Source organism: Mya arenaria, chromosome 10 (genome assembly GCF_026914265.1).
Source record: "Mya arenaria isolate MELC-2E11 chromosome 10, ASM2691426v1".
Taxonomy (NCBI): Eukaryota; Metazoa; Mollusca; class Bivalvia; order Myida; family Myidae; genus Mya; species Mya arenaria.
The window spans coordinates 74375082-74401889 of NC_069131.1; the positions used below are offsets into that span (position 1 = coordinate 74375082).

At 36.9% G+C, this 26808-nt stretch overlaps 1 protein-coding gene across 4 annotated transcripts in view; it reads left to right on the forward strand.

Moving 5' to 3' along the window:
- Window positions 1–26808, forward strand: part of LOC128205615 (uncharacterized) — a 66979-nt gene that overhangs the window by 17440 nt on the left and 22731 nt on the right. For 3 of the 4 annotated variants that reach the window (XM_052907367.1, XM_052907368.1, XM_052907365.1), the window contains exons 6-10: window positions 2389–2516; window positions 8158–8284; window positions 10509–10640; window positions 17485–17585; window positions 19478–19578. In XM_052907367.1, coding sequence (XP_052763327.1) covers window positions 2389–2516; window positions 8158–8284; window positions 10509–10640; window positions 17485–17585; window positions 19478–19578 — 589 coding nt within the window. The remainder of the gene's footprint in view (window positions 1–2388; window positions 2517–8157; window positions 8285–10508; window positions 10641–17484; window positions 17586–19477; window positions 19579–26808) is intronic. The other variant, XM_052907369.1, reaches the window with a different exon arrangement.

Below are 26808 nucleotides of genomic sequence, written 5' to 3' on the forward strand. Positions count from 1 at the left end.
CCGGACCATAACTTGAAAACTATTGGATGGAATTTAATAAAACTTCATACAGTGATAGATCATAATGAGTGGGAGTGCAGTGCACAATAATCATAACTCTATTTCAGCTAATTACAGAGTTACTGCCCTTTGTTACTTTTTTCTTGTCCGGGACATATCTTGAAAACTACTTGATGGAATTTAATAGAACTTCATACAGTGATAGATTATCATAAGAGAGAGTGCAGTGTACAGGAACCGCAATTTTATTTCAGTCAATTACAGAGTTATTGCCCTTTGTTACTTTTTTCTTGTCCGGAACATAACTTGAAAACTACTGGATGGAATGTAATAAACTTTTATGGTACAGCACAATGAGAAGGAGTTCAGTGTACATGAATCACTACACTATTTTAGCAAATTACAGAGTAATTGCCTTTTTCTGTGGTTTTTTTTTGTCAAACTTTTGTCTGGACAGTAACTTGAAAACTACTAGATGGAATAGCATAAATCTTCAAACAATAATAAATCATAATGAGAGGCGGTGTTCAGGGGTATTAATCACCTTCAGTGATAGCTCTAGTTCCTCTTAAGAATGATACATGTTATTCTCCTGAATATGATACATGCAGGGTTCGAATTTAGACTCGCATACTCGCAAAATGCGAGCGACATTTACAAATTGCGAGTGACTTTTATTCACGCTCGCAAAATTCTGCGAGTGGCTTTTTCTAGACCACAAAATGTTAAAAGGAAAGTAGAATAAACATGAACTTAACTCCGCTACGTGGTCGAGTGTAAACAGCCTTATAAGTGGCATGTTTACACACAGTATAAAGAAGACAGTACGGAGTCACGCTCTAGTAAGTTTTCAAAAATAGAACAAATACGGAAAAGGCCGAGTTCTCTCTCGAATCTTTCCGGGAAACTCCGAGGCGTGCATTATACAAAGAATACGAATGACGTAATCACCTAGCTCAATCATTGGCTAAATTTAGCGCTTCTGCGCACTATATGTTAACCCCATCATCCTTTGAATATACTTTCGCCCAACTGTCAAAATGAATAGACTACGTCGATCGATATATTTAATGGTCCAAAGTATCCATGCTACATTTATTGTTGCTTTTTTATTTCAAATTTATTGATTTTAATACTTACAGACTGAATGAAATCTGTAGCGTGCTTGTCGAATGGGTATTAAATTACCCGATGTCGAGGGTAAATATACAAAGTGAACAATGTCAAATTATTGAACAGCTTTGTTATCAAAAAGCTGCCAGCATCAGATGAGTCTTTCCGTACCCCCCAAATAGAATAAGCCATCAACAAGTTCTAGTAATCGAGTCACTCAAGATTGATACTTTTTAATATTCATAATATGTCTGAGGTGTAAATTTCTACTTTAATTAGACAATATTATAAGGGAATAAAGCAAATAATAAAATTGCAAGTTGAATTTTCATTTTGCGAGTTGCCTCAAAATGCACTCGCAAAATTTTGCGAGTGCTCCTCAAAGTTAAATTTGAACCCTGACATGTTAGGTCTCTGAAGAATGATACATGTTATTCCCCTGAAGAATGATACATGTTATTTCCCTGAATAATGATACATGTTATTCCCCTGAAGAATGAAATACGTTATTCCCCTGAAGAATGATACATGTTATTCCTCTGAAGAGTGATACATGTTATTCCTCTGAAGAATGATACATGTTATTCCCCTGAAGAATGATACATGTTATTCCCCTGAGGAATGATACATGTTATTCCTCTGAAGAGTGATACATGTTATTCCCCTAAAAATGATACATGTTATACCCCTGAAGAATGATACATGTTAGGTCCCTGAAGAATGATACATGTTAGGTCTCTGAAGAATGATACATGTTATTCCTCTGAAGAGTGATACATGTTATTCCTCTGAAGAATGATACATGTTATTCCCCTAAAAATGATACATGTTATACCCCTGAAGAATGATACATGTTAGGTCCCTGAAGAATGATACATGTTATTCCCCTGAAGAATGATACATGTTATACCCCTGAAGAATGATACATGTTAGGTCCCTTAAGAATGATACATGTTATTTCCCTGAAGAATGATACATGTTATTCCCCCGAGGAATGATACTTGTTATTCTCCTGAAGAATGATACATGTTATTCCCCCGAATAATGATACATGTTATTCCCCTTAAGAATGATACATGTTATTCACCTTGAGAATGATACATGTTATTCCCCTGAAGTGAGTAATACATGTTAGGTCTACAAAACTATGCAGTTTTCACTAGCGTCTTATTATCCCTAATGATTGAAGCTAAGAAAATCTGGCCTGCTGATGGACAAGGTTTTTACTGTAATCTTCTCCAAACTGTTCGGTTTAAAATCCTTTCCTTTTTTCAGAGATGTTTTTCGCCAGGTATATGCGACATCGGTTTGGATTTCCGATGTTCTTCGGTGGAGACTGTGATGAAGAATTCTACTTTGATGACTCTGACGATGATGATGAAGGAAGTCCAGGTGGAAGATTTGTAAGTGGGCTTCTAATGACAAGAGAAAGTACTGACATATTGTCATTGCTTTGTGATGGTCATTAGTGGTGACAGTGGTGTTCAAAAGCTAAAACATTTAGCCAAAACCCATAAACTGTTAGAGCCTGAAACAGGGCTTCTAAAATCTGACAATTTGCCGGTCTGGATTGATTTTGACTGTGCTAGACCGATTGCAGTTACAGAAAATGGCTAAAAAATTGGTCCGAAAATTGTTCTTGTTTTTCAATTTCGGTCCAGAATGGCTAAGTCATTAAAAAAACAGAATTTGTAATACACAGTGTTTGTCATACCACATCCTAACTACCAGGGAACATCCTATTGTAGCAAGAGGACATCCTTGAGGGCGATAACCGTCTGTGTGAATTGACTCTGCTGTTTTCATGACATCAAAGTGATGTCAGATTCACCGGCTATTTCTCATGAAAACAGTTGGGACACTTTTCTAATATATTCTTGAGTTATGCCCCTTCACCAATTGAGAAAAAAGTCGTTATATCCACATGCAGGGCTAGAGTTTCTCACAATATTTATTTAACATGTACCAGCAATGTCTGCCTGCTTCTTAAATTACATTTTTGAGGTATTAACTCCCAATAAGAGAAATTGGAATTACTGTATACAAATACAATGTAGAATCCTTGAATGAGTGATTATTTTTGCAGTTGAAGAAATTTGTTGCAAGTGTTATTTATATATTGGCATGCGGCCAGTTGTTCAAAACCAGCTTATAATGAGATAACCAACATGCACAGACCCCCTAGTGAAAAATCCTTTAAAACCTGTTTTAACCTTGATTTGTTGGAAAATCCTTTTAAATCTTTATAAACCTTGATTTGTTGGGGAAAAAAAAACAAACTTGTTATTCTTGAATTGTTGGAAAAACCTAAAACCTGTATATTCTTTAATAAAAAAAAAACTTAAGAAGTATGTAATTATTGTCCAAACCGTAAGTTTTTTTTTACTCAATTTGCCCCATCTTTTGGGAACAACGATGCTAGAATTATATTGAATTATTTATTTGTGAAAATTGCAGCCTTATGATCCTATTCACGCCGTATGAAAAATCTGTATCACGCTACTGACTTTTTCCAAGCCCGTATCAGCACTGTAGCATGGGTTGTGTGTTACCTTGTTTTTATGCCCCCGAAGGTGGCCATATCAAAATCGCACCGTCCGCCCGTCCGTCCGTCCGTCCGTCCATAGGTTGTCGTGTATGGGCTGTAACTTTCTCTTGTATGGACAGATTTTAAAATAACTTGCCACATGTGTTCCACATACCAAGACGACGTGTCGCGTGCAAGACCCGTGTCCCTACCTCAAAGGTCAAGGTCACACTTGGTGTTTATTCACAATGGAGTGCTGCATATAAGGACATAGAGTATAGGTTGTCGTGTCCGGGCTGTAACTTTCTCTTGTATGGACAGATTTTAAAATAACTTGCCACATGTGTTCCACATACCAAGACGACCTGTCATGTGCAAGACCCGTGTCCCTACCTCAAAGGTCAAGGTCACACTTAGTGTTTATTCACAATGGAGTGCTGAATATATGGACATAGAGTATAGGTTGTCGTGTCCGGGCTGTAACTTTCTCTTGTATGGACAGATTTTAAAATAACTTGCCACATGTGTTCCACATACCAAGACGACTCGCGTGTAAGACCCTTGTCCCTGCCTCAAAGGTCAAGGTCACACATAGTGTTTATTCACAATGGAGTGCTGCATATAAGGACATAGAGTATAGGTTGTCGTGTCCGAGCTGTAACTTTCCCTTGTATGGACAGATTTTAAAATAATTTGCCACATGTTTTCTACATACCAAGACGACGTGTCGCATGCAATACCCGTGTCCCTACCTCAAAGGTCAAGGTCACACTTAGTGTTTATTCACAATGGAGTGCTGCATATAAGGACATAGAGTATAGGTTGTCGTGTCCGGGCTGTAACTTTCTCTTGTATGGACAGATTTTAAAACAACTTGCCACATGTGTTCCACATACCAAGACGACGTGTCGCGTGCAAGACCCGTGTCCCTACCTCAAAGGTCAAGGTCACACATAGTGTTTATTCACAATGGAGTGCTGCATATAAGGACATATAGTATAGGTTGTCATGTCCGGGCTGTAACTTTCTCTTGTATGGACAGATTTTAAAATAACTTGCCACATGTGTTCCACATACCAAGATGACGTGTCGTGTGCAAGACCCTTGTCCCTGCCTCAAAGGTCAAGGTCACACATAATGTTTATTCACAATGGAGTGCTGCATATAAGGACATAGAGTATAGGTTGTCGTGTCCGAGCTGTAACTTTCCCTTGTATGGACAGATTTTAAAATAACTTGCCACATGTGTTCCACATACCAAGACGACGTGTCGCGTGCAAGACCCGTGTCCCTACCTCAAAGGTCAAGGTCACACTTAGTGGTTATTTACAATGGAGTGCTGCATATTTATAAGGACATGGAGTATAGGTTGTCGTGTCCAGGCTGTAACTTTCTCTTGTATGTACAGATTTTAAAATAACTTGCCACATGTGTTCCACATACCAAGACGATGTGTCGCGTGCAAGACCCGTGTCCCTGCCTCAAAGGTCAAGGTCACACATAGTGTTTATTCACAATGGAGTGCTGCATATAAGGACATAGAGTATAGGTTGTTGTGTCCGAGCTGTAACTTTCCCTTGTTTGGACAGATTTTAAAATAACTTGCCACATGTGTTCCACATACCAAGACGACGTGTCACGTGCAAGACCCATGTCCCTACCTCTAAGGTGAAAGATACACTAAGTGTTTATTCACAAGGGAATTTTGAATATAAAGACATAACAGTGTAGGTTGTCAAGTATGGGTGATATTTTTTTATTTTCAGAGGCAATTTAAAATAACTTGCCATATGTATTTGACACGGAAAGGCAAGATCAACTTTTCATGTACTCTCCTTGTTCGTAGGTCAATGTCACATTCGGGGGCATTCGTCATATACTGTGACAGCTCTTGTTCATATGAAGCATTTATGGGTATTTTTGTAGGATGAGTTTGATGCAATAGCAGGTTTCTCAGTGAGAACTGGCTACCGGCCAAAATGGACAGTTCAATTGGCATTGGGCTGGTCTGGTTCAAATTTGTCTGTGTTTTTTTATATTTTATCTTGTTACTTTATTACTCATATTGCTGTCAATTTTCATTCTTACTGTGCGTTTGAATGAAACATTGATGTGAGTTTATATACTGCAGATTATGTATTCCGTGTTTAAAGGGATAATTATATGTTTATGTTTATAAAAGTTTAAAAGATGTTCTAAAATGCCCTTTTTTTTCAAAAGGTCATGGACCCCCTTTTGCTAGCAAGTTAGTTGTTTCATATCAGCCAGTTCAGCCATTGCTTACCAAGTGTTGCAAGATGGGTACCATGGGAAACCATGATGAGAATGGCAGGTGCATGTTTCTGCATTTCTGCAGCAGTGTTTCTGCAGGGCTGCAATGAGAAACCATGATGAGAATGATTTGTGCATGTTTCTGCATTTCTGCAAACCATGATGAGAATGGCAGGTGCATGTTTCTGTATTTCTGCAGCAGTGTTTCTGCAGGGCTGCAATGGGGGAAACCATGATGAGAATGGCAGGTGCATGTTTCTGCATTTCTGCAGCAGTGTTTCTGCTGGGCTGCAATGGGGGAAACCATGATGAGAATGGCTTGTGCATGTTTCTGCATTTCTGCAGCAGTGTTTCTGCTGGGCTGCAATGGGGGAAACCATGATGAGAATGGCTTGTGCATGTTTCTGCATTTCTGCAGCAGTGTTTCTGCAGGGCTGCAATGGGGAAAACCATGATGAGAATGGCTTGTGCATGTTTCTGCATTTCTGCAGCAGTGTTTCTGCAGGGCTGCAATGGGGAAAACCATGATGAGAATGGCTTGTGCATGTTTCTGCATTTCTGCAGCAGTGTTTCTGCACGGCTGCAATGGGGGAAACCATGATGAGAATGGCTTGTGCATGTTTCTGCATTTCTGCAGCAGTGTTTCTGCACGGCTGCAATGGGGGAAACCATGATGAGAATGGCTTGTGCATGTTTCTGCATTTCTGCAGCAGTGTTTCTGCACGGCTGCAATTGGGGAAACCATGATGAGAATGGCTTGTGCATGTTTCTGCATTTCTGCAGCAGTGTTTCTGCACGGCTGCAATGGGGGAAACCATGATGAGAATGGCTTGTGCATGTTTCTGCATTTCTGCAGCAGTGTTTCTGCTGGGCTGCAATGGGGGAAACCATGTTTCTAGGAGCTCTTAATGTATTGTCAAAAGAAAAAGTATACAAGTCTTTTCAGAAAATAATGTCTGGTATTGGAATTGTAGGGGTGCTTCTCTGGCAATTGCTGTTATAGGTAATGAAGTCAACCTGCTTTTATAATGTTTGAAATATGATTAGGTAAGTTAAGTTATTGGTAGTTTGATTAGATAAGTTAAGTTATTGGTAGTTTGATTAGATAAGTTTAGTTATTGGTAGTTTGATTAGGTATTGGTAGTTTGATTAGATAAGTTAAGTTATTGGTAGTTTGATTAGATAAGTTAAGTTATTGGTAGTTTGATTAGATAAGTTAAGTTATTGGTAGTTTGATTAGGTAAGTTTAGTTATTGGTAGTTTGATTAGGTAAGTTTAGTTATTGGTAGTTTGATTAGGTAAGTTTAGTTATTGGTAGTTTGATTAGGTAAGTTAAGTTATTGGTAGGTTGATTAGATAAGTTAAGTTATTGGTAGTTTGATTAGGTAAGTTAAGTTATTGGTAGTTTGATTAGGTAAGTTAAGTTATTGGTAGTTTGATTAGATAAGTTTAGTTATTGGTAGTTTGATAAGATAAGTTAAGTTATTGGTAGTTTGATTAGATAAGTTAAGTTATTGGTAGTTTGATTAGATAAGTTAAGTTATTGGTAGTTTGATTAGATAAGTTAAGTTATTGGTAGTTTGATTAGATAAGTTAAGTTATTGGTAGTTTGATTAGATAAGTTAAGTTATTGGTAGTTTGATTAAATAAGTTAAGTTTTTGGTAGTTTGATTAGATAAGTTAAGTTTTTGGTAGTTTGATTAGATAAGTTAAGTTATTGGTAGTTTGATTAGATAAGTTAAGTTATTGGTAGTTTGATTAGATAAGTTAAGTCATTGGTAGTTTGATTAGATAAGTTAAGTTATTGGTAGTTTGATTAGATAAGTTAAGTTATTGGTAGTTTGATTAGATAAGTTAAGTTATTGGTAGTTTGATTAGATAAGTTAAGTTTTTGGTAGTTTGATTAGATAAGTTAAGTTATTGGTAGTTTGATTAGATAAGTTAAGTTATTGGTAGTTTGATTAGATAGTTTTTGGTATATCGTTGGTGTCATTGTCCTCATTTGCAGAAACTTCAACCTTGGCCATAAATCAAAAACAGTATAAGATATTTATAGTTTATAGATATTTGGTACACATGTTGACAGGGACAATGTGCACATGCATAGCAAGGCCCTTTAATCTTGCTAAAATAATTATTGAGTAGTCATATCTTTTTCAGCTAAAGAAAAACAGAAACATGTTGGCATGCACTACTTGTCAACATTATATTATTGAATTTTAAATGAATTATGTGTTTATATCCAGCACTGCCCACCAAGACGAGAAGACAGACGTGATGACAAGCCCCAACCGACCTACGCGCCCCCACCGATGTATCGGGAACCAAGCAAGAAACAGATGAGAAAGAAAGAGAGAAGACACAAACAGAGGGGTTAGTATAATTCATGGTTTGTTAACCCCGAGACTTGATTTAGCTTGTCTGTTTTATGAAGACAAAAATTTGAGCTACACCAAGATTTGAGATTACAATAGCCATGGCTGGCTGAGGCAAGCAAGAACTTAGAGGTTGGCCATATCTCAAAGACCTTCAAGATTCTCACATGAAACTTGGTACATATGTTGCCAGAGACTATAAGACATGGTAACAAGGGGTATAACTCTGGCTTTTATAATTGTTGAGTTATTCTGCTTTGTTTGACTGATGATACAAGAAGAGAAGAGTTGGCGTTTTCTCAGCGCTGTTCATATCTGTATATCATACATGAAGCAGTCATTAAAATTTGCACTAGCCTTAAAGTAAAACTGGTAGCTTGAGTTTTATTCAAAGAAAGTTGCATTTCTGTATTAAATTACATAACAAGTGTTGGAAGTTGTTTTCAAGTTTAACAAAAGTTGTTTTTTTAATGCACCAACTGTATACTATATTTAACATGTAGTATTGGTACATATATAGGCCCATATAAGTCAATCTTTGGCATTTTTTGCAAAAATGGATAATTGCTGGCATTCTTTTATGACTGTTTGTTACCGCTGTAAGGCCAATGTTTGTCCATCTAAGTAGAAAAATGATATTGTTGTAGCCATTCCTATGTCTACATTGTATCTGGGGGCTACTGGTATTCATCACTATTGTTAATACATGTAACATTAACATGAAGACTACAATTTTTATTGATCATCTAGTGCTCATGGTAAACGTTTGTGGTTGTTGGTTTGTCCGCCATCTGGCATCAACGATTGGTTTGTTTATACTATATAGGTCACGTTGTTACCAATGCTTCTGAAAATCAGTCAAAATGATTGTGTTGTAGACAGTTTGAGTATGGGTTATCTCTATTAGACAATCCTTGATTATGCAATATAAGGCTGTTTTTTCATCCAGTCTTTGTCAAACTTGGTCAGAATGATGGTCATGATGGGTCTGGAACGATAAAAGGTCATAACTTTCTTTACGCAATAGAGGCTGCTTTTTTTTCATCTGAACCCTGTGAAACTTGGTCAGAATGATTGTGTCCATGAAATCTTGGGCGATTTGGAAAGAGGGTCATCGGGATAAAAGAGTAGGTCACAAGGCTCAATATAAGAAAAACTTTATTTATGCATAGAAGCTGAATAATGTCTCCCCCAATGAATGTGTAGACATATAGTTTTTGCCTATCGGTCAATCAGTCATTCCAGACGACACATTTTGTTTCCACTCGATAACTTGAGAAAGCTAAGATCCAGGAACATACCTTGTATGCAGCTTTGTCATAACTCCTGTCCTATTGATTTTGAGATTAAAAGGTCAAATGTCAAGGTTGCAGTGACCTTGATATGAGGAAATGGTTTCTGCTTAATAACTGAATATCCTTTGGGCCAGGGATTTTCATAATAGGTATGCAAGTTGGTCATGATCAGTAGATGACCTGTATTGATTTTGAGGTAAGTAGGTCAAGGGTGAAGGTCACAGTGACCTTCATGTGAAAAACGTTACCTTGGCAGTGACCTAAAGCTGAAAAATGGTTTCCAATCAATAACTAAAGAATGCTTGCACCCGAGAACTTCATACTTGGTATGCCAGTTAGTCATGACTAGAAGACGGGCACTTTCGATTTTCAGGCCATAAGGTCAAAGGTAAAGGTGACCTAAGGGACAAATAACGGTATCCGCTGAATAACTAAAGAACACTTTGGCCCAGGAACTTCATACTTTGTATGCTTGTTGGTCTTGGTCAAGGCCACAGTGACCTTCAGATGAAAAACAATTTGTTGGTTCCCAGTCTGTACATCACACTTCTTTCTGCTCAATAACTAAAGACTTTGGACCTGGGAATTTCATACTTGGGCCCAGGAACTTCATACTTGGTATACAGGTTGGTCATGACCAGCAGTTGACCCTAATGCTTGTTCATCTCCAAGCGAAAAGTACAAATTTCATGTCCATCATTGATTATTTCTCCCCTACGATCACACGATGGGGGAGAGAAGTGCTTTGTAAAAATAGCAATCTTGTTTGTTCTTGGATCTTCATGAAACTTGGTGAAAATGTTTGTCAAACGTTTTGAAGAGCCAAAATGGCAGTGTACTCCGATGAGCGATATAGGACTGTCATGGCCCTCTTGTAGAAAGTCTATGTTAAGTAAGATGTAAAACACTCTTGTTTCTGCTGAAAAGTGAGAATTAAGGAGAAGAAGCGCCTAGGAAAAGGGGGGAAGGAAAAACTACCCCCGGACTTCCAGCCTGGTAAATCTCAACCCTACAGGGAGAGACAGAAAACCTCAACACAAGCTGATGACAAAACTGAAGGTATCATCTATTCTGACAAGTTTTTTATTTTTTATTTTTTGAGGTGATTTTCCTCTTAAATATTCATTACCAGCAAAATTAAGACTGAAAATGCTACAAGTGTTAATATTTAGTCGGCAAGCCTTTCTTTGCATTTCATGGCTTATTTGTAGATATCCTATTATCCTCATGCAAAGTAATGCAGAATTCTCAAGTTTGACAAGTTTTGATTTTTATATCCCTATTGAATGCTTGTGGTGTCATTTTCCCCCAATTTAATGTAATGTCAAATACTTTCTCAAAATGCCTAGAATGTCTCTTTTAACCCTTAACTTCATGTAAAACTAAGCCATATCAGTTAATACAAGCCAGACGATTTTTTGTTTATCCAACATGGCCGACATTTTGACATGATTCTGAACCATGACCTGTGACGTGACGGGCGAGATCAATAAAATATAGTTGTATTATTGGTAGTTAATTATAACTTGCAACATTGTGGAAATTTCCACGAAGAAAATGAGGCAGGAATGCCCTCAAACCGGCGCAGTCAACATTTGACGCATCTTGTTATCCTTGGTCGTAAGGTGAAGTCGATTAACTTGATGGTATTCTCAATTCAACAGGGGATAGGGTAATCTTTGACTGCTTTTGTCCAATTTTGTTTTCTGAAAATGCCTCTCAAAAGATACAATTGATTGTGTGAAAATAGGAGAACTAAGCACTATCGAAGAAAAATTATCAAAATCAGTGACTCAGGAGAAAGACATCAGTGAAAACCATCTTTGGTTCAGAATGGATAGCATTGTTACAAGAACAGTTAAATAATTAATGAATAAATACTCAAATCAAACATTCCATTACTGTAGCATTAATACACGGCCTCTAAACGCCAGCTCCACCACTTTACGGTGGTGCAAAGAAAAAGAGCTGTCGACACTTCCGTGGTGGAGCTGTGCCCTATGTTTACATGAACAAACGTGAGTACTGTATTATATCATGTATAGGACGCTAGCATAGATAAGACGCAGGCAAAAAAATAGTTCAAAAACGGGTAAAAACCCTTAATATATAAGATAGGACGAAGAGGAAAAAATGTCAAAATCGGAGCTGAAAAATTGAGGTTGGTAAAGTATTTATAATATATATTGAAGTAAAAAACAAACAAAAAATTGTATATAAGGCATATTTTGATAACTGTCTTGTGTATTTCGATAATTATCGTCGTATTTTGGTAATTTAGCGTACACAACAATGATATATGTCTAGACATTTTGAGAACATTCACGCATATTATAAGACTTATTATAATGCCGTAATAGTCCCGACTGACAGTCAACCGTTGCAACTGTTGCAATCGCAACAAAACTGTGTATTGTCAGAACTGACTTGCCAGCGGAAGGCACGTCGGGTAAAGTGCGAACAAACAACCATAAGGTATTACCATCGCAATAGTTTGTTCTATTGATGTTTTTCTAATGACAGACAGCGGGTGTTTTTCACACCTTCGCACATTTGAAAAGATTTGATAGTGACAATAATGCTACTTTGCATTATGCACATTCCTTTATTAATTTTTTAAAACAGTAACATAAAACAAAATGTTTCGTAAAATATCGAAACATTAAAACCATGAACAACGATTAATTGATATTTACCTCCTTTCCCAATTTTCCGTTGCCGTTATAACTCAATCCAGTGCTGACTCACATCGAGTTTGGCCTGAATAGTTTTCAGTAAGGTTAAAATAGTTCGCGTAGAGTTTTGTTTCCGCAAGTAGTATGCATAACCAGCATTACCAGCATAATGTTCAATGAATGATAAACATAATAGTAACTGTTGTATTAATTCCAAAAGCGTTTACATTTTATATTACTTCAAGCGCAAAACATACTCGATAGCGCCACCACTAGGGCAACAGCGCCACCACTTTTATAAATATGTGCTTTTTCCCTTTTTAAGAAGTGCTTATCAGTTTTGTTGTGTTCCGCCATAGGTACTATACATAACAGTTATGTTTGCATGCGTGAGAATGTTCTTACGGGGTGTATAAGCACCGAAATGTACTTGCTATGCAATCAGATCTCAAAATATGCACAAGTCCGATTCGGGAGAAAAGCTCCTGACACTACAGTTTGCACAATATTGAAACGAAATAGTAACCAGCCTACAGTAGAAGTGTTCTTACACGGTACTACATTCTCCGATTTTCGAAATATGTCCGTTAAATGAAGTTATCAAATAAAATATCAATCATACTCATGTTTGTTCATGTAAACATAGGGCACAACTCCACCACAGAAGTGTCGACAGCTCTTTTTCTTTGCACCACCGTAAAGTGGTGGAGCTGGCATTTAGAGGCCGTGTAATAACATGACCTGTTGACTTTTAAGTTGGGATTGCTCAAAGTGTAGATCTCAATATCTAGGTATGGTCTCAAAATTAGGGACCATCTCAAAATGTAGGGATCGTCACAATATGGCACAAAGAGGGAATGTTTCACAAATGATTTTGCAGAGAAACCACAATTTTCAGATGTTGTTTCACCAACCGACCATGGACCAAAATGTTCGTTGAAAAGGACATTTTTGATTTTGTTCCAAATTGTATGATATATTAGATGATCTGTGACTGTGGAGCTTTTAAGTCTCATGTTTCCTTGACAAAAGGAGTCAAGGATTTAAAAAAAAAATTATTCATCAATTTGCAACTAATCAGACTTTATAATATTCTCCATTGTCACTTGTTCTTGAAAGACGCATTTATTTAGCAGTTTTTTAGCCGGTCTGTTTTTCAGCAAGAAAGTACAGTTGAACCTGGCAGTCTAGCCACTTATTTTTAATGGACAACTCATTATACCCCTGACAAACGATGTTTAAAGGGGGTTTATTGATGTCACCCGTTGCATTTTACCTTGTCCGGAGTATAACTTAAAAACTACTGGATGGAATTGGATTAAACTTCATACAATGGCAGAGCATAATGAGAGGAAGTGCAGTGTACAATAACCATAACTCTATTCTTGCTTATTACTTAGTTATTGCCCTTTGTTACTTTCTTATGTCCTGAGTATAACTTGAAAAAAACTGGATGGAATTCATTGGAACTTCATACAATAGTAAAGCACAATGAGAGGAAGTGCAGTGTTCAAGAACCATAACTCTACTTTAGCTAATTACTGAGTTATTGCCCTTTATTTGTTTTTTTTTGCTGTCAATGTTTTTTTCCAGACATTAGCTTGCAAACTACTAGATGGAATTTATTGAAACTTCATACAATTGTAAAGCACAATGAGTGGAAGTGCAGTGCACAAGAACCATAACTCTATTTTAGCTAATTACAGAGTTATGGCCTTTACTACTTTTTAGCTCGACTTTTCGAATAATAAGGAGAGGTATCCTAGTCACCTGAGCGTTGGTGTTGGCGTCGGGGTTACCACTTATGTTAAGTTTGTGTACCACCTCAAATATTTTCAAAGTCCATTGACATCTTGATTTGAAACTTTGCACACTTGTTCACCATCATGCCCCAAACCTGTACACAGGAGGAGGTAACTCTATCAAGCATTTTGACAAAATTATGCCTCTTTTTCTACTTACAATTTACGTTAAAGTTTGAGTACCACCTCAAATATTTTCAAAGTCCATTGACATCTGGCTTTGAAACTTCGCACGCTTGTTCACCATCATGCCCCCAACCTGTACACAGGAGGAGGTCACTGTATCAAGCATTTTGACAGAATTATGCCCCTTTTTCGACTTAGAATTTACGTTAAAGTTTGCGTACCACCTCAAATATTTTCCAATTTAATTTATGGAAATATCTCAGCACATCTTGTATTGCATTAAAATCTTATCTGACAGTGATCCATCCAAGTTTCGCCAAAATTTTTCAATCCATACACCGAAAAGTGGAGGAATAGTCTAGGCCCTGTCTCTGTGACAGCTCTTGTTTCTTGTCCCGAGGAGAGGAAGTGCAGTGTACAGGAACCGCAAATCTATTTCAGCTAATTACAGAGTTACTGTCCTTTGTTAGCTCGACTATTTGAAGAAAAATGCAGCTGTCATTTATAGGTTGGCTTTCCAAATAGTTGATTGCAATTTCATATCAGGGCGGCGTGTGGGGGTATTAATCACCTTCAGCGATCGCTCTAGTTTTTTTTCCCTATGGGCTATTCCATTTAAACATACAAACCAAGGGGTGTTGGTAAATTTTAAATCATGGTGGGGTGTCTTTTTTGCTTATTTGCATCTGTAGGTGGTTGTCAAATTGGGAAATTTGCTTCTGATGGGGGGTGTTGAAATTTTAATCGCATATAACGTAAGGGTAAAAATCTCTTCAGATAGATCGAACAAATAATTTGTGTTACCTCCCTTGAAATGGTTATACTTTGCGGAATTCTTCTGTTTTTTTCCGCTGATCGCAACTTCACAATGTACCATAATCCTTTACTGCATGGTAACTTCCGGTTTCCTTCCGGGTTATAACGAAGTCTAATAACAGCACTTAAATCGGATTAATTACCACCCCAGGTTTGTTATAAATTATATTTTCTCATCTGATATGGCATTTCAATGGATTTATAATACATTGTAGAAATATAATGTGCATGGCATAAGATATAAATTGCTTGACACACTACCTAGACCGGAGGTTGTGATGGGTGGGGTAAATTGTTCAGAAAAATGAATGCTGTTCCTACTCTTTATTTGATAATTTTTTATTTTATTTTTTAAATCAAATAGACAAAACATTTGTTTTGAGAACATTACTACTCTGTCTGACTGACTGTCACAATTTAATGTGGAATTTGTATGTACATTATATATGATAATGTATATTTTCGATTAAATGTATATACAGTATAATTATATAGATAGTCCTATATATAAACATATCATCAATATAAATCTTTATATTTAAAAAGTTAAACACATTTGATAACCTTGTGGCTTTACTAACACTTGTAAGGTTGTAATTATATATAAAAAATGCTATTTACTATTTGCTATACTAGTGTCCATTATTTTCCGCAGAAACTTGACACAATAACCTTTTAAATGCTGTGTGCACAGTACTATAATACTATATAACAGACATGCTAGTCCTATACATGGTACACACTTGCCTGGAATAAAATCAACACCAATCAGACTTGATTTAAAAAATACTTTTGCTTATAATGCTCCCTTCCTTTTTTAGCTCTACTGGCCAAAGGCCAGAAGAGCTTATGCGATGGTAATGTGTACGTAGTATGTGCGGTCGTGCGTCTGTAAACAATTGCTTGTGAACACGATACAGTCTTCAGTTTTGATTGTATCTTGATGAAACTTGTACAGTATCTAGATATCCATTAGAGCTGGGTTCTTTTCAAAAACCAGCCAGATCCGCCCATGCATGCCTAGATTATGGCCCTTGATAGTATAAAAAAATGCTATTGTGTAAACAATTGGTTGTGAACACGATACAGTCTTTAGTTTTGATTGTATCTCGATGAAACTTGTACAGTATCTAGATATCCATTAGAGCTCGGTTCCTTTCGAAAACCAGTCAGATCCGCCCATGAATGCCTAGATTATGGGCCATGAAAGTTTCAAAGAAATGCTTTCTATTTTTAGCCAGGTCTGCATGAGCGAATTCTATTTTTAGCCAAGTTTACATGTACATGTAAATTCAAGTCTAGAGTTAAAGGAGACAATTTGCAAGTATAGGATTTTGAGAGACAATTTGCTTTTTGCTTCTGCAGCTGATTTTGTGAATTACTCTGCCTTGTTCTTGTTGAAAGCCCAAAGGCCTTTTTTTAGCTTTAAGTTCTGTAGTTTGCGCATTCATCTTAACAAAATTGGTTGTGAATGTTTAAGTTATGCACCTGGTGTCATTACTGGCCACACCCAGGGTTCACAGGTTTGGTAAATAGAAATCTGGAAAGGTTTGAAAATCTTTTTGTGTGTTCGTGCATCCATCTCAGCACAATTGATTGTGAATGTTTGTTCAAATTGATCATTGTTGTCCTAGGATGCCCTTGACTTTGACCAACTTTTTTTTAACTTTTAAAACTACAGAAACTTTTACTATGAGTACAGTTTTGAAAGCATTTTTTTTTTTGGTCAGATGACTTTTACTTGGCACATATTAAAATAGTTCATGCAACTAATCTGCTTACAATGCTTTCTGGGCTCAGATGTTGAACGTGCTACGTTTTCAGGTAACCTAAACACAAAACATAAACTATATGTCTGTTGCCTTTTACCCATACATACATGCTCTGTATTGATATGACCACAAAAACCATGCCAGTAGAGCATAGGCCCTTCTGGGCCTCTTGTTTCAATTCTCATTACCATCATATTCAAGTTTCGCTGAATTCTACGGATATGTATTACTGCCACGATATTAAAACTGCAAATATCTTTATTTTATCGCTACATATTTGTCTCATCCCTGAAATATTTGAATAAGCATTCTTAATTGTTAAATTATTGATCTAATAAAAAATTTGGATAAGTTTAAATTTATAAGAAAGTTATGGCGTTAATGGTCATTCAGTTAGTGACTGAACATGTTAACAATGAACATGTGCATGTAGGCAGGCCACTTAATTAAGAGGACACCTGTCTAGAGCAGCCACTATGGCTGCTTGCCTTAGATGTCTCTATAAAACAGGTTACATTGTATTGTCATTAGGAGATATCTTCATGCAAAAACTTGACTTTGGCCATTATATCAGAAACCACACATTTTCAAATTAAACTTTGTCTACATATGCCAGAGACAATGGTTTGTTGTGTTTGTGGGAACAGTCGTATGTGATTGCTATGATTATGCAATAAAAATCATTGTTATAGATTTGAAGCCTTATTTTCAGATATGTCTAGTAATCCCAAGTCAGAAGGTTGTGTGCCTCCGCAAGCCAAGAAAGCAACCAGCGAGGAGAAGCCAGCATCTAGATCTGACACACCAGTCCAGGTATGTGTTTATATCTGTGCAAGAAAGTAGACCTGACACCATTCTGGGTATGTTTTATTATCTGTAGACCTAGCACACCAGTTCGGGTATGTGATTATATCTGTCCAAGAATGTAGACCTAACACACCAGTCTGGGTATGTGATAATATCTGTTGATCTGACACACAGGTACAGGTATGTAATATTGTCTGTGCCAGATTCTAGACCTGACGCACCAGTACAGGTATGTAATTATGTCTGTGCCAGATTCCAGACCTGACACACCAGTACAGGTATGTAATTATGCCTGTGCCAGATTCTAGACCTGACGGACCATTACAGGTATGTAATAAGGACGCACTAGTACAGGTATGTGATAAGGTCTGTGGCAGATTCCAGACCTGACACAACAGCACAGGTATGTTCAAATGCTTATGTTCAGGTATGTAATAATGTCTGTTCCAGATTCCAGACCTGACACACCAGTACATGTATGTAATTATGTCTGTGCCAGATTCCAGACCAATACATGTATGTATAAATACCTGTGCCAGATTCTAGACCTGGCACACGAGAACAGATATGTTATAATGTTTGTGCCAGATTCTAGACCTGGCACACCAATACAGGTTTGTAATAATGCCTGTGCCAGATTCTAGACCTGGCACACCAATACATGTATGTTATAATGTTTGTGCCAGATTCTAGACCTGACACACCAGTACAGGTATGTTATAATGTTTGTGCCAGATTCTAGACCTGGCACACCAATACATGTATGTTATAATGTTTGTGCTAGATTCTAGACCTGACACACCAATACAGGTATGTTATAATGTTTGTGCCAGATTCTAGACCTGACACACCAATACAGGTATGTAATAATGCCTGTGCCCGATTCTAGACCTGACACACCAATACAGGTGTGTAATATTGCCTGTGCCCGATTCTAGACCTGACACACCAATACAGGTGTGTAATATTGCCTGTGCCAGATTCTAGACCTGGCACACCAATACATGTATGTTATAATGTTTGTGCCAGATTCTAGACCTGACACACCAGTACAGGTATGTTATAATGTTTGTGCCAGATTCTAGACCTGGCACACCAATACATGTATGTTATAATGTTTGTGCTAGATTCTAGACCTGACACACCAATACAGGTATGTTATAATGTTTGTGCCAGATTCTAGACCTGACACACCAATACAGGTATGTAATAATGCCTGTGCCCGATTCTAGACCTGACACACCAATACAGGTGTGTAATATTGCCTGTGCCAGATTCTAGAACTGGCACACCAATTCATTTATGTTATGATGTTTGTGCCAGATTCTAGACCTGACACACCAATAAAAGTATGTAATAATGCCTGTGCCAGATTCTAGACCTGACACACCTGTATAGGTACAGCAATGTTTTAATATAGTCATAAAATTTTATTGACAATATTTTTTCAGTATTATTCATTGACAACTAACAAGATTGCTGATGAAATGTGCTGATGGAGTATGTTGTCACTACAAATTTCAACCATACCAGTTGTTAAATAAAATATTTAGGGAACTCGCTGAATATTCAGTTATCGAAATTAGTCTTTTGGATGTACAAGCCCGAATTCTTACAATAGTGCTTGGCATTACATTTTTGAACAAGCCCTGCTATATCAAACCCAGAATTTGAGCAAGCCCATAAAGCATTTTACCAGTGCTTGCGGGCTTGTGCTAATTTTGACCACTGAATATTAAGCAAAATTGCATTAATTGTACCTCAAGCAGACTTTTAGTGTGGAAAAAACACAGAATATCAAACAAAACTGCATTATTAATACCTCAAGCCATCACTAAGCATAGAAAGCTACTGAATCCCAATGTTAAAAGAGTTCTGGATAAATGGATTTATTTCAGGGTCAGCCGAATAAGATGACGAAGAGACAGAAGAAAAAACTTGAGTCAGAGCAGAGAAAACGTGAACAGGAGATGAAAGAGATAGCTGAAGAGCTACACAGGTAAACAGTGAGATTGAAAATGCAGGGACTAGCCCAGTAGCCCAAATATAAAAAGCTTGTTGTAAGCCACTAGATTTAGGCCTTGTTGTAAGCCAGTAGATTGAGACCTTGTTGTAAGGCACTAGATTGAGATCTTGTTGTAAGCCAGTAGACTAAGACCTTGTTGTAAGCCAGTAGATTAAGACCTTGTTGTAAGACACTAGATTAAGACCTTGTTGTAAGCCAGTAGATTGAGACCTTGTTGTAAGACACTAGATTAAGACCTTGTTGTAAGCCATTAGATTGAAACCTTGTTGTAAGCCAGTAGATTAAGACCTTGTTGTAAGCCAGTAGATTAAGACCTTGTTGTAAGCCAGTAGATTGAGACCTTGTTGTAAGCCACTAGATTAAGACCTTGTTGTAAGCCAGTAGATTAAGACCTTGTTGTAAGCCAGTAGATTGAGACCTTGTTGTAAGCCACTAGATTAAGACCTTGTTGTAAGACACTAGATTGAAACCTTGTTGTAAGCCATTAGATTGAAACCTTGTTGTAAGCCAGTAGATTAAGACCTTGTTGTAAGCCAGTAGATTGTTGTAAGCCAGTAGATTGAGACCTTGTTGTAAGCCACTAGATTAAGACCTTGTTGTAAGCCAGTAGATTAAGGCCTTGTTGTAAGCCAGTAGATTGAGACCTTGTTGTAAGACACTAGATAAAGACCTTGTTGTAAGACACTAGATTGAAACCTTGTTGTAAGCCATTAGATTGAAACCTTGTTGTAAGCCAGTAGATTAAGACCTTGTTGTAAGCCACTAGATTAAGACCTTGTTGTAAGACACTAGATTGAAACCTTGTTGTAAGCCATTAGATTGAAACCTTGTTGTAAGCCACTAGATAAAGACCTTGTTGTAAGCCATTAGATTGAAACCTTGTTGTAAGCCAGTAGATTAAGACCTTGTTGTAAGCCAGTAGATTGAGACCTTGTTGTAAGCCACTAGATTAAGACCTTGTTGTAAGACACTAGATTGAAACCTTGTTGTAAGCCATTAGATTGAAACCTTGTTGTAAGCCAGTAGATTAAGACCTTGTTGTAAGCCAATAGATTAAGACCTTGTTGTAAGCCAGTAGATTGAGACCTTGTTGTAAGCCACTAGATTAAGACCTTGTTGTAAGCCAGTAGATTAAGGCCTTGTTGTAAGCCAATAGATTGAGACCTTGTTGTAAGACACTAGATTAAGACCTTGTTGTAAGCCAGTAGATTAAGGCCTTGTTGTAAGCCAGTAGATTGAGACCTTGTTGTAAGACACTAGATTAAGACCTTGTTGTAACACACTAGATTGAAACCTTGTTGTAAGCCATTAGATTGAAACCTTGTTGTAAGACACTAGATTAAGACCTTGTTGTAAGACACTAGATTGAAACCTTGTTGTAAGCCAGTAGATTAAGACCTTGTTGTAAGACACTAGATTAAGACCTTGTTGTAAGCCATTAGATTGAAACCTTGTTGTAAGCCAGTAGATTAAGACCTTGTTGTAAGCCAGTAGATTAAGGCCTTGTTGTAAGCCAGTAGATTGAGACCTTGTTGTAAGACACTAGATTAAGACCTTGTTGTAAGGCATAAGATTAAGATCTTGTTGTAAGGCACTAGATTAAGAGCTTGTTGTAAGACACTAGATTAAGACCTTGTTGTAAGCCAGTAGATTGAGACCTTGTTGTAAGACACTAGATAAAGACCTTGTTGTAAGACACTAGATTAAGACCTTGTTGTAAGCCAGTAGATTGAGACCTTGTTGTAAGACACTAGATTAAGACCTAGTTTAAGCCAGTAGATTGAGACCTTGTTGTAAAAAACTAGACTAAGACCTTGTTGTAAGCCAGTAGATTGAGACCATATTGTAAGACACTAGATTAAGACCTTGTTGTAAGGCATAAGATTAAGATCTTGTTGAAAGGCACTAGATTAAGAGCTTGTTGTAAGGCACTAGATGAAGACCCTGTTGTAAGACACTAGATTAAGAGCTTGTTGTAAGGCACTAGATTAAGAGCTTGTTGTATGGCACTAGATTAAGAGCTTGTTGTAAGGCACTAGATTAAGAGCTTGTTGTAAGGCACTAGATTAAGAGCTTGTTGTATGGCACTAGATTAAGAGCTTGTTTTAAGGCACTAGATTAAGAGCTTGTTGTATGGCACTAGATTAAGACCTTGTTGTAAGGCACTAGATTAAGAGCTTGTTGTAAGGCACTAGATTAAGAGCTTGTTGTAAGGCACTAGATTAAGACCTTGTTGTAAGGCACTAGATTAAGAGCTTGTTGTAAGGCACTAGATTAAGACCTTGTTGTAAGGCACTAGATTAAGAGCTTGTTGTAAGGCACAAGATTAAGACCTTGTTGTAAGGCACTAGATTAAAAGCTTGGTTATATGGCACATGATTAAGAGCTTGTTGTAAGGCACTAGATTAAGACCTTGTTGTATGGCACTAGATTAAGAGCTTGTTGTAAGGCACTAGATTAAGAGCTTATTGTAAGACACTAGATTAAGACCTTGTTGTAAGGCACTAGACTAAGACCTTGTTGTAAGGCACTAGTTTAAGACCTTGTTGTATGGCACTAGATTGAGACCTAGTTGTAAGGCACAATATTAAGAGCTTGTTGTAAACCACTAGATAAAGACCTTGTTGTAAGGCACTAGATTAAGACCTTGTTGTAAGGCACAATATTAAGAGCTTGTTGTAAACCACTAGATAAAGACCTTGTTGTAAGGCACTAGATTAAGACCTTGTTGTAAGGCACTAGATAAAGACCTTGTTGTATGGCACTAGATTAAGACCATGTTGTAAGGCACTAGATTAAGATCTTGTTGTAAGGCACTAGATTAAGACCTTGTTGTATGGCACTAGATTAAGACCTTGTTGTAAGGCACTAGATTAAGACCTTGTTGTAAGGCACAATATAAAGAGCTTTTTGTAAACCACTAGATAAAGACCTTGTTGTAAGCCACTAGATAATGTAGAGGGACTGCACATTCAACATAAAAGTTGTGGCTTGGAAATGGCATACTTTAAATACTTCTCAATTTTGTTTGAATTAATCTCCCTTTAATCTGTACAAAAGTATACATACATATCTAAAAAAATATGAGCCTTTTTTAACATCAGTTATTTTTGGAGGGAAGTGACCCTGAGGATCTACTCATCCAAAAAAAAATGTACTCACCCTACATTTTTTACAGATAAAATCAGTGCAGCCACTCTAATTTTCTATCAAAGCAATGGTTTAAAACATTTATTTTCTTTTATTATACTACAGAAATTTTGCTTGATTATTGTAACAGTCCTTTTAAACTGTGTGATTAAATTAAGTAGAAGACAGGAACTAGACTGCCTATTACCGTGTTTTAGAGATTGCAAACTCTAGTGAAAACATTCTTATAATTGATTTAATAATTATTTTATAATTCAATCAATAATAATAAATCATTTGATTTCTTCGATTCATTTCCAACATATAATCAATTAAACTGAATTTGAGTTTATGTGCATTCAATAAAATTAATACTTGCCCATCATGAGGTCATATTTCAAGTTTCAGTTTGATTGTTTTAAAGCTGCGCTCTCACAGATACACCATTTTTATAACTTTCTTATTTTGTGTCTTGGAAAGAGCAAATTTTTTGCGTAAATATCTGCAAACAAATGATATAGGATTGCTGACAAAAGATCAGATCGCAGATTTTCATATTTCCGATCCAAAATTAATGTTTTATGGCTTAAACCGTAACTAACCGGTTTAAGAACAATGCATAAAACATCAATTTTTGAACTTAAATATAAAAATCTAGGATCTATTTATTTGTCAGCAGTCATATTTAACTGGTTTCCATGGAGTTTTGCAATAATTGTCTCGTTCCAAGACAAAAAAAGTTGTCAGAGCGTTAAATCTGTGAAAATGCAGCTTAAACATCCGTGTTTTCACAGACATTTTGTTTTCGAAAAAATAAAATTGATTTTTGTCTTAATTTGGAGCATCTTACTCACAGGGGCGGATGAGTTTGAATAAGTTTTTACTCGTCGGACTCAAATGCAAATGTGAGCAGGCAAGTGGATTAATCGACGCCTGAACGTGAACATATAATTAATGTTATTAACTCCGGGAGTGCGTTCCATGATGGGTGGAAGGTGTCACTATGAACATCTTTTCTCTTTATTGGAGTGGTTCTGACCAATCATCTCACCTAAGCAAAACAATGACATACTATGCACCAGTCAATTGTAACCACGGCTCCTCCGAGGGAATAGCGGGGACTTTAACTTTCTGTCCAGCCAAGCCCGGGTAAAATGGCGGGGACAAACTGCTGGTTAAAAGCCCCGCCAAATGCCCCCGCACCCCATGGACCATAGGTAAGGACCATTCCCCGCTATTTGTGGCGCAAAGACAAAATCACCGCATTCTCCCGGCACTGTGGTGGTGGTGGGGGGCCTTGGTTACAATTGACTGGTACACTACTGCAGCCAATTATATAAAACTGAATTAGTACTCGGGGTTTGCTATTAGGATCAGTCTTTGTCTGTCGCCCTTCTGTTCGTACTTATGTCTGTCAACAATTGCTTTAAAGACGTCTTCTCTAAAACCATCTGGCCAAGTTAAATGAAACTTCACAGGAAGCTTCCTATGATGACCTTCTACATAAATACAAGAGGTCTTATGTTGCACACAACAACAACACAAAAATAGCAGACTTCCTGTCTTCTTTAAAAAACATCTCTTCAGAAACAACTGAGTCAAAATTATTGAAACTTCACAGTGTCTGAAGCTTTGTAGGGTGTCCATACATAATATCATTACAATACAGGAATATCATTATTACCTTAATTTTCAATAGATTCTGAGCAACTTTTCCACTACACTTAAATTGTAAAATAAGTAAAGCTATACCTTTGAGAATATCCCATTGACATCTTATGTATCATTTATAACCCATTTTAGATTTATCTAGGGTCTATATAGTAGTCCTGTTACCTAACGTTCCATCACAAAGTATTGTATCACATGTAGCTCCTAATTGACTAACCGGTACACGCAGGAAGCTTTGTCGGACCGTATTTGGTACAAAAACGAATATGGTACAAATGTACCATATTCGGTCGAATATGGTACAAATGTACCATATTCGGACCGAATATGGTACAATTTTCGACCGAATATGGTACAAACATTGTACCATATTCGGTTGGAATAAGTTTTTCTATGCTCGCCAAAACGTATTTGGTACATACCAAAAGAACTCATAAAATGAAAATGGCCTACGTATATGGTACATAAATTATGTATTTCTTAATAAATGAAATAGTCTGCCAATGTGTAAACTTTTTTTCAAACTCAAATACATTGTATTAACCTAATATTGGAAGTGACAAAAGTATCATCATCATCATCATCATCATCATCATCATCATCGTCGTCGTCGTCGTCGTCGTCGTCGTCGTCGTCGTCGTCGTAACTAGCAGTAACAGCTAACCTAACCACACTTTACATGGATTTTGCTGGTTGTGTAACTGTTTCGCCGGCTAGCTCAGTCGGTTGCGCGTCAGATTGGCACGCAGGCGGCCTGGGTTCGATTCCCGGGCGGGCCAGATACTTTCGTGGAGATTGGTCACGAAATGATTTCTACGGCCATTCTTCCCCTACCGCTGTTTCAAGTAGGGCAGTTGTCAATTACTGGCGAATGTATCTGCTTAGTACTGGTTACTAAGTACTAGTACTCTAAGACTAGAGACGTGCTTGCTCCAGGTAACTCTGTAAAAGTTTGAGGATTATCGCATTTTGGTTATGTTCATAGAGTGTGAACTTGTAAGGGTAAAGGTAGGCGAGCAAATCCATGAAGCGCGCCAGCGCTTCTTGGAAAATTTGATCGTTTAATACCCCTCGGTATTAATGCTTATATTTTAATACATTTTAATAATAATTGGTAGGTTTTGTCCAGATATGATTGCTTTAAGCAAACGTCGTTGCAGGAATGTCGACGTCGCATTCGATTGGTCGAATGACGTCGCGTCAGCCATATTAATGATTTCGTGCATTGTTTGGGTCAATCTAAAACTTCTGACAAGAAGATATTGCATGAGAAAATCCGAAAAATAAACAAGAAATTGGGCCGAAAAAATAACTAACGAAATTCATATTTCATGCATTTGCAGTTGTTTTACGATAGAATTTCTTCGATATAATTCAATATCCTTTGGTCAGTAGTTTTAGATTGACCCAAACAATTCACAAGATCATTAATAGCAATTTTCAAATTTTTAAAACTTTTTTTTTCGAAAGTGTATTTTCACCAAAATCCGATTTAAGAGATTTTGAGCTCTTTTAAATGAATATATCTCTCCAAAAATAAGGATGTTTGACTGGCTGCTTTAGACAGGTGTGACTGTATTCCTAAACATTAGGCGAAAAGAAAAAAATTGTCTGGTTCCGGTGACCCGACCCTACCTATTTTTTTCGCCCGACCCTAAACTTTTTTTTATTTGAATACGAAAAAATTGGTCCGATTTTTTACTCAATATTCAAGAGAATTGTAAAGAACGTTTTTAAAGCGTTCATGTAAACATTCTAAAAATAAAACAAAACTTAATAATTTTAGTTTAAGTTTTGAATCTATAATATGTTGTCTTGATTAAGGGAAAGTAAATTTTGAAAATAGAAATACATTGATCTTGTGGCAAGGTTCGAATCAAAACCTCATATTTTTAAATAAATGTACGAATTTGCACAGCACTAAAGCATTCAACGTAAAGCATTCCCTGCGACTTCTTTTTACGCTGATATTCAGTCAATTTAAAATGTTCTACAACCCATGATTTTGCCATATAATTGCATAAATACTGTACTAGTCATAGCAAGCACCGAAAATGGTCTCGTTTATAGCGAATTATATTTTCAAAATATAACACGTACAGAAAGAAACAATTATTAAACCTATAGGGTTAAATGTGCATAAAACTCCTCCAGCTTGCACACTATGCATGTTTACAGTACATAAAAAGCTTAGTGTTGCACGCACAGAAGACTTTAATCACACAAAATATACATTAAAATAACGTTATTATATCACCTTTCACTCAGCATCAGTAAAAATAAATAAATAAATAAAATAAAAAGAAATGCCGACCTACCCTACCTACTTTTTGGGGGCATGTCACCGGAACCAGACATAATGTTTTATTTGGCCTTACTTTGTAAAGTTGATTTGTCGTTCCG